Source organism: Chrysemys picta, chromosome 2 (genome assembly GCF_011386835.1).
Source record: "Chrysemys picta bellii isolate R12L10 chromosome 2, ASM1138683v2, whole genome shotgun sequence".
In the NCBI taxonomy this organism is placed as follows: Eukaryota; Metazoa; Chordata; order Testudines; family Emydidae; genus Chrysemys; species Chrysemys picta.
Window position 1 is genome coordinate 175,037,655 of NC_088792.1, and position 12,393 is coordinate 175,050,047.

Sequence of the window (12,393 nt, forward strand, 5' to 3'; positions counted from 1 at the left end):
TTTGATCCAGAACAGAATTGACATTCCTCACATTAGAAAACTACTAGGGCACTATTGACTCTGCTCCATTTCTGTCAGAATGTCTCAATAAGTATTATTAAAGAGATACCTGTACGCTTGTGTATGTATTTCTTAGGCAGTGAGTGGTGCTGAATTTACTCCATGGAGGCAGCCATTTCCCCCTGAACATACAGAAAGTTCAGTTAGCTAAAATGGAGCCAGACTCCCATTGATTTCATCTGGAGAAGCAGCAGACTACAAAGAAACACAAAACAATATGCTTTAGTTCATCTGTCTCTGCTGTGGGAAGCTGTCATTTCTTACAGTCTAAGCAGTGCTGATTCACATTGATCCAAAGTTGCACATCATTGCTGCAATGTTGGCAAACAAATATAGTCCACCTGGTAGAGTGAATGGGTTTTAACACAGGCATTGATCCACTGCGGTTTTGATTCCAATACTAGTTTAAACACAGTGGATTGCCAAACAGCTGCTCTAGCTCATGAGCACACGGTCATGAAGTTGTTGCAGAAGAAACCGACTCCTGACATAATGAAGCCCACAGAGTGGATTGAAAGCCAGAGGCTGTGTTCTTAGCTAATTAAAGATTGCTCACCAGAATAATTTCACACCACATCACTACCACCAACATGCACAGCAAGTCAAACCACTCAGTGTTGGAAGGGGCAATGCAGCCACAGTGGAAGATCTGACAAATATTGTAATGACTCCTTCCAGTCGGTAAGAGTGCTCCAGAGAGGCCAGCAAAATCTTTCTCACTGGGATACAAAATTCAGAACAGGAGAATGTTTTTTCTATTTGCACCATTAGCTGTAAGTTGTTACTTTCAGCATTAGGAGATCTTGAAAGCCTGCATGACTCAAAGGTAAAAATTTCATTCTGGCCTTGAGCCTGTGAATCTTTGCATTGTGAGCAACCAGAGCTGACAACCGGTGAGCACAAGTTAAATTTATGCATTTGGTATAGTCTCTGCACTGAGCAATAGTAAGTCTCAATTTCCCTGCCGGCCTCTTCCGTTATTCACAAGGGCACAAGGTAGGAAGGCTGAGATACCAGCAAAGAATGGACGTGTCTGAAGACACTAATTCAAAATGGCACCTTCTTAACGTCTCAGTTCCTTGAATATATAGTTATCTCTGCTCATTTTAGTCACATCACAAACCTTGTGCTCCAAGTACAAGATGCACTTTTTTGTTGTTGTCATCTCTAATCTAACCACATAGCTGCATGCCCATGTAAAAATACAAAACAAAACACTACCCTGCACACATAATTCTCATGCTGGGGAGAGGATGAGAGAGAGAGCAAACCAACATGAGAGATGTTTGTCATATCACTTAACAAGCTACTGGAAGATGCTCCATACTACAGTCATGAGTGACAGTGCAAGAATCTATATAGAACAGAGTAGTGACAAGTGTAAGTATACTATTCTTTACTCCTGTTAGTGGCGTTGGCTCTGCAGGGCTCTCAGGGCAGGTCTTCACTACGGGGGGCGGGGGGGGTGTCGATTTAAGATACGCAAATTCAGCTACGCAAATAGCGTAGCTGAATTCGACCTATCGGAGCCGATTTACCCCGCTGTGAGGACGGCGGCAAAATCGACCTCCGCGGCTCCCCGTCAACGGCGCTTACTCCCACCTCCGCTAGTGGAGTAAGAGTGTTGATTCGGGGATCGACTGTCACGTCCCGACGAGACGCGATAATTCGATCCCCGAGAGATAGATTTCTACCCGCCAATTCAGGCGAGTAGTGTAGACCTAGCCTCAAAGGGAAACCAAGAGTACATCCACATTGCAGCTGGGGGTCCGAATGACACTTTGTGTACCCAGGCTAGCTATACTCACTAAAAATAGACATGAAGACGCCGTGGAGCTGGTTTGAGCACCATCTGCACAAGCCCACAGAAACTCCTGGGTACATACTTGCTTGTTTGACCAGACACAGCTTCTCATCCCACAAGTCATAGAAGTCTGGGAGGGCTGTTCATGTTTGAAGGAGTAGTCCACAGAGGAGATGGGATTGGTAATAAAACTCTTTCTAGGGGGGTCAGTGTGTCCCTTCCAGGATGTTTGTCTATAAAATACTTGTTATTTGGTACAACTTGGTACATTCCAAAGGCACCTACAAATGATTTTCAGATGTAACTGTTAGAGCCAGTGACAGGACGGTGTCAGAAAAGGGTGACTTTGCTTCATCTAAAGAGAGAGGGACTGTTTTGCCACATGGCCCCCTGTGCACGGTCTGAGTTCCCTGAGCTCATCCGCAAGGCCCCTGTCCTACCCAGGCCACATTTAAGTCTCTGGAAGAACCATTTGTCATCCTCCCTTCAGTGAAGCAGGATGACTTGTACCAACAAAATCCGTGCTTGTTGCTCTGCTTCCCCCAAGTCTGTTGATCCATGGACTGTGAGAGGGGACCATAAATGGGGGGAACCATCCATCCTTGCATGTCTGAAAAGCACCTACTGCATTACAGAACTGCTATGAACAAAAATAATTATTGAATATCCCACTATGGCAATGAATCCTATAATCACGCCTTGACCCAGAAGTATTGGGAGCATAAGCATTACTTGCATCTGAAGAAGTGAGGTTCTTACCCATGAAAGCTTATGCTCCCAATACTTCTGCTAGTCTTAAAGGTGCCACAGGACCCTCTGTTACTTTTTACAGATTCAGACTAACACGGCTACCCCTCTGATACTTGACAACCTTGACCCAGGAGACTAAAGAATAAGCCCTTTGACTAGAGCCGGATGGGAATTGTTTGATGAAATTGTTTTTGATTGGAAAATGCTGATTCATCAAAAAACAAAAAAAAAATTGTGGGACCATATCAGTTTTGATAAAATTTCATCAGAAAGGTTTCTTAGGCCCAGGACAGAATTTATAGTCAGAGACAGAAAGAGATTTCCCCCACCCCAGAATAGCCTGCAACTGGGATGCAGGTTCAACTCCCTGATCCACCCTCTCTCTCCCGTTACTACCACATCACACATGAGTGCCCTGACCATTGGGGTGGGGGATCTCTCTCACTCTAATTTTTTCACACAAAAAATCCAGAAAGTCTGTGGAATCGGGAATTTTTTTTAATCTCGAACATTTTCACAGGATGGGAAAACCATTTCTGACCAGTTAGCACTCTGATCCTTTTCGGAACACAAGCGAGAACACAAGCATCTTGAATTAAAGAATGAAATCCAAGACCAGCACCATTATGATCATTCATAGTGTTTGGCTTGAGAAGTCATGGTTTTGCTTTAACAGCTTCTATCCGTGACACTTTGCAAATTGCAGTAGCACTGAATATACAGGGACACTCCCGAGTTTCAACTGTTTGTAGTTCTTAGTGGGCAGAGCATTTTATTTTGAATGGTTTACACTGATGGTGTTATAATCAAAATTAACCACAGCCTGTACACAAGTAATTCCAGAAACAGTTTCCCTATCACGTTCCCTGGGTAATTTCTTTTGCTTTAATCAGACATCGCTATTGGGTGTGTTTGATCAATTGTTCGATCAAACCAAACAGATCTATAGCAACCCTGCCCTTGGCCAGGGTGCATGTTCTGCATGAAGCACAGTTGCCTGGGTTCTGAACCTGGCCACAGAGTACATGCTTTACTATTATACTAGTGCCTAAAGAATGCAAAACTAGACATGGGCCTGAACCACATGATTCAGATCTGGCTTTCATGGGGTGTATGGGGAGCCATAACACACACGAGTTTTTAACAAAGGACAGTGCCAGTTGACTTTCACCCTTACTAGTACATTAACATGAGTGTATATTTTAAAGATTCTGTGCACAGTGAACAGGACTGGAAACTTCCTTTAAGGAAAAAAGCTGTGATTAATCCCCCAAAAATTAGGGCAGGCAGAGGGTGGCATAACATCGGAGTTGCAGATCTTACTGTCCAGCTTTGGTCATTGAAATGTCTGTTTTTAAAAAAAGACATCCAGGTTCAGATCCTGGTCTGATTGAAGTCAATGGGAAAACTCCTCTTGACTTTAGTGGGGCCAGGATTTCACCCCCAGGAGTCGCAGAACCGAAGGGCTCCCGTTGTTAAGTATTACTTCCTAATAAACTTGTTGCATGCATTTTTGTTTTCTCAACCATATATGTGCTTCTTTTTTGTTCCCCCTGTAACGCTACTCAATGGCAGAGTGACAGACAAAGGAGAGAGCCACTTTTCTAAAGGCGAGTCTCATTAAGCTAACACACGTGCCACCTTGCAGGATTTGAAATAGGGAAGATGTGGTGAGTCAGCCTAATATTTTACCAAGCCACGGGGCCAGCGTCAGCCTTGGTTCAGCTCCACCAAATAGACTCGCACTTACCTGCTGCAGGGCTGAGTTTGGCCTGAAGGTTTTTCCCAGTTATGCTCCAGTCCAAAAAATTCCTGCTTTAGCAACTGAATTTTGAAAGCCAATTGAAAATCTTGATTCTCAAACCCAACAGATGTTTGCTGGAGCTAAAGCAGCCCTGGCTTCTTTACTGTGTATTCCTCACTGTCTTCCAGAATTGCCAGTTTACACGTGCCACGTTGTATGAAACAATTAGCCTGGATTACAAATTTACAATTTCAGTAGTGTGCATGTATACAGCCAGTACATATGCAGAAAAATCCGGAGCTCTGGCTTAAAAGAGAGGCAGAGGAGGAATGTTAATCAATGCAATGCCAAAAATAATTAAATCAGGACTCGAAAGGTGAGTCATCATTGCACACCTGAAATAATTTTTAGCACAGCCAAAAGTAACGGAATGCTTCCTGAAGCTGTGTTCCTAAGGCTCAGGCTCCAGGGGAATCGAGTCTACTGAACAACAAAGCTCTGTTCTCTTTAGCAAAGAAACTCACTGCTAAAATAAATGTAGTGACAATCAAATTCAGAAAGTGGAGCTTACGTCCAAGTGGAACTTAAACTCAGGGGAGAGGAGTGCCACATTAGGGCATTTTCTACCTCCAGACGTCACATGAAGCCAGCAACCCTTACTCACCTTGAGTAGTACCTTCCTTTGCAAACAGTCTAATTGAAAGTAAACTGCAACTCATACAGCAAGGTACTACTCACTGTGAGTAAGGGTGGGAGAATAGAATACTTAGTCCCGTCATGAGTGCAGGGAGTGGACTACAAGACCTCTTGAGGTCCCTTCCAGTCTAATGATTCTATGAATTTTGCCTACAGTGTTGTGCAGCCTGAAATGCCAAGTTAAGCTTGTCTTACACTCTGACCCCTCAAGTGCCCAACTACAGCATGAGAATGGAAGGTGGGGGGAGATTAAATAGTTATCTATCTAGTTCAACAAAGAATTAAGGCTGCCGAGTGGAGCTTTTCCAATGAGAAGGTGTTAGTAGATCATTCATCATTAGCTTAAACTAACATGAAACAGAAAGCAGAAGTCTGAACACACGGAACTAACACACTCAGAATTCTGATTAGCCACTTGCTTACACTACGTTGTTTCAAGCTGTGAGCCTGTATTGGATCATTTAATCCTTGTGCAGGCGGTTAATATAGTAACCTCTTACAGTTGTCACAGTCATTGAAGAGAGGAAGTGGAAAACTACCCTCCTCGCCTTAGTGACAAGAGAGAGAAATAATTACAGAGACCACCTCACCTTCACCATCATGAAGATGCTTAATGCTGCCATTCTCATTTTAGTCCTGTTTTATCCCAGTCTCAGCACAGAGTGGCCTACGCACACAGTCTGCAAGGAGAACAATTTGGAAATATATTACAAAAGTTGTGGTGAGATCTTTAAAATTCCATTTTATATTTACAGGGACAATAAAGTTGTTATTGCATACCAGGGAGGGTTCCTATTCCAGGTGATGGACGAAAGGGTTAAGTTTCTGAGCAAGCCCTGATTTTCTAGTTGGAATGAGCTTAGTCGTTCAGTTTTTTTGCTTCATAAAAACCTCCTGCTGAGATCAAAGATAACAGGGAGAGGAAACAAATCATGTAAATTCTCCGAAGATTAATAAATAGAGGTAATTTAGCACAAAAAGGTTGTGCAACTGGGATTTTTATCTTGAAGTTAGACAAAACCCTTTAATCTTCATCCTCCTTACCCCTCTTGTGAAATCAAGGCAGGAGGCTGTCATGGCACTGATCTACTGTTTTCCTAAGGTAAAGTTTGGCTGTGGAGGTGCATGTTTTCTCTTCTCCCACTTAGAGTGACAAGAGACGCAGTGTGACAGTAGGAAGGAATCAGACTGTTGAAAGCTGCTACCATGCTTAGCTAGACTGCAGCAGACATGCTTAACAGAGGCATTTCCTGTGGACTGTAGGTTTGTTCTTTAAATCTGTTGAAAAGAAAAGGAGCAAACGGCGCTGAAATAGCTGAAAATGAATTCGCTAAATGGTACTTCCTTTTCAAGTTGGTTGCTTTGCTGGCCTTGCGCCTCTTCTATCTTACTGATCTGCTTTACTACTGGGACAAAGGGAATTAGATTCACAGACGCCTCATTCATATTACGCACGTGATGTGAAAAGTGATTCATGGCAAATGAACACCCTAGAGTTTGTTTTTCCAATTCATCCAGACACAAAGGGTTCCCCATGAGGCTTTTTCTCCCCTGCAGCTCTCCTGCAGCTTTGCAAATCCATTAAAAATAAAACCAGCAAGTGGCAAGAGGAGTAAATAAATATTTGTAATAAAATCCTTAACCAGCCCATTCCTACGAGAACAAAATCAGGCTTCACGTATTATAAATGGATCTACTGTTTTAGGAAAAATTTAATTAGATATTGGATGGAAGCTTTGCCGTTACCTTTATTTTAACAATAATTCCATGTGTGAATTAATTCCCCCACCCCACCCCCCAACATGTCTCCGTTAACAAGTAGCAGGCTTTACAGAGGCAGTGGGCTAAATTTCGAGTTGCTTTAAATTGTGAGAAGAATTGCTTGCTGGGTGTATGTCAGTCAATGATTCCTCCACCCATCTCAGCTTATTAGCCAAAATGTGTTGATTTAGAGCATACACCTCAATTGCTGTTTCCCCATACACAGATACGTTCAGCCAGAATAATTATTTATATTGAGAACAGCAAACAAGAAAGAACATAATTAAGGTCCCCATGACAAAGCCCCATTCTGCACTCAGATCCGCGAGAATCAGGCATAGCTTTAGAAGGCAGTGGAGTTACACAAGTATAAAACCAATGGGAGAGCTAAGGGCACATCTAGACTTCGAGCTGGGGTGCGATTCCCAGCTCAAGGAGATATCCCCCACGCTAGCTCTCATCGAGCGAGCACACTCAAAACAGAATGTCGCTGCAGTGGCACGGATGGCAGGAGGAGCAAGCCACCCCGAGTACTTGCTTAGGGTCTCAGACAGGGGCGTACTCAGAGCAGCTCGCCCCTCCCTCCGCTCGCACCGCCATGTCTACACTCTGTTCTTAGTGAGCTAGCTCAAAACGATGTCTCCTCGTGTTGGAATTTACACGGCCAGCTCAAAGTGTAGATATACCCTAGGTTAGCTCCAAAATGTCTGGGCCTGATTGTCCTCTCATGGACACTGGGGCAAACCAGGACTAACTCCAATGAAAGTAATGACATTATTCCGATATAAGAGACTGGCATTGGTGAAAGGAGAATTGGGACTTGTGTCTCCACTGACTAGAGCTGATTAAATATATATGTAAACTTTTTTGGACAAAAAATGGATTTGACTAAGATTTTTCATTTTAGTCAAAAGTTTTGGGGTTTCAACAATATACTACTCCAGGGATATACTACTGGCAATGCAAGAGGCAACCTCACTTTTCTACATGCAGCCGTGTCAAGGGAGGGGGGCTCCCTCACCCTGGATTTCTCTTTGCAAGCAACCCTCGCGCACTCTTACCATAGCTTTCTTTATTTATAATATTTTATGCAGCTTCATGTCGTATCACCATAAAGTATTTCCCAAGGATTCTCATAGGGTGAAAGAGTGGGAAGAGAGGTCTCACCACTCTGAGATTCTGGACTTCTTTGCCCTTCCTTCCAGCCCTCCCCTCTCCATTCATATCTCCCATTTAACAGGCCCCAGCTGACGAGATGAATCCCTTTCTTAACTGGTTGATCACTCCTAATCAACTGTCTCCCAACTTGGCCCATGCAGGGATGCTTACAAAGTGCATAGATTGGTGAGCCCCCGCCCAAGCTACTCCCACTGTGTCAAAAGCCCCTTCAGCTATTCTCATCTTTCGTCTGTGTTGATAAATTGCTTTCCCAACGGACCTTCTGGTGCTAGGTCTAGAATAACTTTCAAGCCAGGAAACCTTGCCTGTTACACTGCATAGACTTATGAGATTCTTCAAATGCAGCAATGCCCAGAAACCACAGGGCTGCTTGTCATGTCAGAAGGATAGCTTTTCATGGTGTCAGTGTGAGGTCAAAGGTTCGGAATAAGAGCTTAAGTAGCTGCCTAGGCCAGGAATCCTGGACGTTGGTGGAGTGTGAATAATAATAAGTACTACTGTACATGACAGGCATGTTCTGCTGAATGGCAGAAGAACATGAAAGGTGAATTGCAAAGCAAAAGTGGAACATTCATTTTAACCCCACAAATCCAACTGGGAATATTCAGCCCAGAAATAAATGTTAGCCAACCTCTGTAAAACTCTTCTCCCTCATTCCCTCCCTCAGGGTACTTCCACTGAAGAAATCCCAGAATGCATCATTCTGTGACATCAGATATGGGTTACAATAAGGCTTAGGGTGAGATCCTGGCCCAACTGAAGTCAATGGGAAAACTCCCATTGATTCAATGGGACCAGGATTCATTCTGGCTATTTGTGATTTTACATCCTGGGATATTGACAATGCTGGAGGGAAAACTAAGTGGATTTCAGGAAGTGAAAGAAATTTTTAACTAAATTAATCAAGATTAATAGGGCTTAGTTCCAGCATATAAATCTGGTATTAAATGTTCATTTTTGCTTTGCAGTTCACCAAGTTGGCAACAAAAAACTAACTAAAGCCAAAATAAGGTCAAATGTTACTATGTTGAGTGCAGTATAAGACCTACACAGACAACTGAAGATAGGTAGAAGCAAAGAATAGCTCAATTAATGACAAAGAGCCATGAACTGCAAAAAAGGCACCAAAAAGAAATAAGAAAAAAAAATCCGGATCAGTAATTCCATAGTGAGCAACCTAAGATGAGAATGCGGTGGCCCAGAGAAGTAAATAGGCTGCTACACTGTCTCCCAGACGTAACAGCTAGTACTGTGAGCATGTGGGAAAACTAGGGATAACTATATAGTCTACCAGGGTATAAGTGATCAAAGTGAAGGAAGATCTATCATGACCACAAATTACTTCAGAAACCTTGGAAGACATATTAAGACAGAAATAACACAGGCCATCTTCTTGAAGATCCTTCCAATGCCAAGAGCAATCAAGAGAGAAGAGTTATACGGAGGACCAACTGATGGATGTGCCAGGAGTGTAGAGAGATTGATTTTGCATTTATTAGAATGTGGAACAATGGTAGATTGTGTTCAGCATGATTTACTAAATCAAAAAGTGATTTGGCATTCACTTGCAACATATGAAATAAGGCAAAAGGAATTTGGAAAAAATTAAATGTTTTAACATACTCAAATGCCTCTCTCATATGTAATATATATTCAGTGTCTACAGAAACAGAAGACAGGGACGAGATCCAAGGTCCATTTAGTTTTGTATCCTGTCTCCGACAGTGGCCAGTTGACCAGATGCTTCAGGAGAAGCTATAAGCGTGCTGCAGGAGGCAGATGTGGGATAATTTGCTCCTAACATTAAATCTCATCCCACTCTCCAATAGTTTGAGACTGGCATAAACCCTGAAGCATAGAGGTTTAATATCCCTTCCACAATTTTTATCATTCATTATATATGAAACATGTAAGAAGAACTCAAAGTTATCAAATGTGAAGCTTCACTCCCAGTTTAATCACTTGTTTATTACTTTGTAGTCTGTCTGAGTGCCTGTTTTATACAGCTTTTCAGGAAAATCAGGCTAGAAACATCATAATATTTTAAACTCTTTGACTAAGTGCCTGAGTGAAATGGCAATTTGACAAAGTGACTAAAAGCTTCAGTCATTTAATCAAGTGGCTTGTTGGACAGAATAGGCCAAATTCTCTCTCAGATTCCAGGGGGATGGGCACATCAAAGAGATAGAGTTAAGGCCATCCCTGGTGAAAACTTCATAGATTTCAGGGACTTGGATTAATTTAGTCCAATGACTGTAACATCGGTCTAGTCTCCAAATAGTTGAGAGTAACTAACGTACCCTCTTTGGGGCAGGGTCTGTCTCTCTGCTCTGTTTGTACAGCACCTAGCACAATGAGGTCCTGGTCCATGACTATTATAGGGGCTACAATAATACCATTTTTATTATTTGTATCTGCCTTGTGATTGGAAGATTAACTGCATTTTTACTCTTGGTCCCCTATGCATATATTCCTGGATATTAGACAATATTTTGTTTAAGAAAGGGATCACCTCCACAAGGGAGAGGGCTTTCAAGAAGCAAACTGCCTGGCAGACAAATATAGTCAAGTGATTCTTACATTGTTAACACTATTTTGCTGACTAAATGAAAAAGAGGAATCATAATAGGAGGGTTTTATCCAGAAATATGAAAGGAATCTGCAACACGAAAGTTTGACTCCGATCCCTTTGTACTTCAGAGTGACCTCTACCACAATAACGCTCTTGATCTCTTCAGTTTACATTTTAAAAGGAAATTCTCTGGGGGAGGGGAGGAGAAGGTAATGTAGTTAAGTGCTCTGAGCAGATTTCAGTGCTATTCAAGTGTCATGCTCCTACTCTGAAAGTGCATGCAAACAAAGCTGATGGAGCATAACTCTGACACACACACCAGCGGCTGCTTATAGTGTGTTTATATAACTGTAATTTGGTTAATTCGTGTTAATTAGCATTCTCAAGTGTTCCAAGGACACCCTCCTCAGAGAGTACACTAGGCCAGGGGTAGGCAACCTGCGGCACGCGAGCTCATTTTCAGTGGCACTCACACTGCCTGGGTCCTGGCCACCGATCCGGGGGGCTCTGCATTTTAATTTAATTTTAAATGAAGCTTCTTAAACATTTTAAATCCCTTATTTACTTTACATACAACAATAGTTTAGTTATATATTATAGACTTATAGAAAGAGACCTTCTAAAAATGTTAAAATGTATTACTGGCACGCGAAACCTTAAATTAGAGTGAATAAATGAAGACTCGGCACACCACTTCTGAAAGGTTGCCAACCCCTGCACTAGGCACTTGCTGCTGTAGATATCTAAGGGGGTAATGTATTTTCCAAGTGCTTTTATAACATAGTTTCTTGAAGAGTCTTATGGTGAGCCAGTATTTGTACAACTATCATATGTTGGTGTCAACACTTGGAGACAACTAGTTTCAGCTCATTGAACAGTCCCACCTAGACATACATACTCAACTGATTAACCAAAATCCAAAAACCAAGGTCCAGATTCCAGAGAAAACAATAATAAAAACAAATGATAATAATAAGTAAATAAAAAGATTTCAGAGTTCATTCAAAAAGCATTTGGCGATCCAGATTTGGCTCACAGTCCACTTATTGACTACCCCTGTTCTAGAGGATGGGATAGAGGTTTTTAACAACCCCCATCTCCAACTTGGAGTCTGGGGGCTTTCTGGAAAATAAAGCAATGGGTATATCAATTATTGAAGACTTCGCTTCCAGTATGTATTGAGCAACTACCAGGGAATTTCAGGGAATGCTTCAAAAGGATGATACAAAGTCAATATTTGGGTTGATATCTGGAGGGAGACCCAGACGTTATAGCAGGCCATCGGGCCCAACTTGGTTTTCTGGATAGCAGAAAGAGTGTTTAAATGAGAAGCTGATTTCACACCTCATATCCAGCTTTTTCTTTAATTTTTTCAAGTCAAATCAGGCCCAATGTTCATGAACTGAAATTTCAGGAGAAGGGTAAACAAACATATATATAATCTTAAATTCAATAGTCAAAATAGTCAAGTGGGCACATTTTATTTGCAGCACTCAGCTGCCTATCTGTAGGTATACCATAAAAGCACCTCCATATTTAGGAATATGAACAACCATTAGCTTTAGTTAGGAAGAGAAGCTATTGCTCTCCTCTTCACAATTTCTAAACTACTATGGAGGACTTAAACTGGAAATATTGGCTGGGAGCTCCATGGGCTAGCCATGGCTTTGGGCTCTATTTTCACATAGCAAATTTGCTGCCTATGCTTAAATGGGACAAAGTAAACCTTCATGTAGCTCCTCTATGGTCCTCAATTCTTTATGCAGGAACATGCTAAACTTCAGGCAGACGGATTTCTACAAGAGTAAGCTTAGTCCACTGCTCTGC

At 42.1% G+C, this 12,393-nt stretch overlaps 2 protein-coding genes across 2 annotated transcripts in view; one reads left to right on the plus strand and one right to left on the minus strand.

Moving 5' to 3' along the window:
* The window catches only part of F13A1 (coagulation factor XIII A chain), a 300,639-nt gene that overhangs the window by 230,600 nt on the left and 57,646 nt on the right, over positions 1-12,393 (minus strand). The gene's annotated exons all lie outside the window — the stretch shown is intronic.
* LY86 (lymphocyte antigen 86) overlaps positions 5,514-12,393 on the plus strand; it is a 38,512-nt gene continuing 31,632 nt past the window's right edge. The window contains exon 1 of the mRNA XM_005305973.5: positions 5,514-5,775. Coding sequence (XP_005306030.1) covers positions 5,655-5,775 — 121 coding nt within the window. The 5' untranslated portion in view covers positions 5,514-5,654. The remainder of the gene's footprint in view (positions 5,776-12,393) is intronic.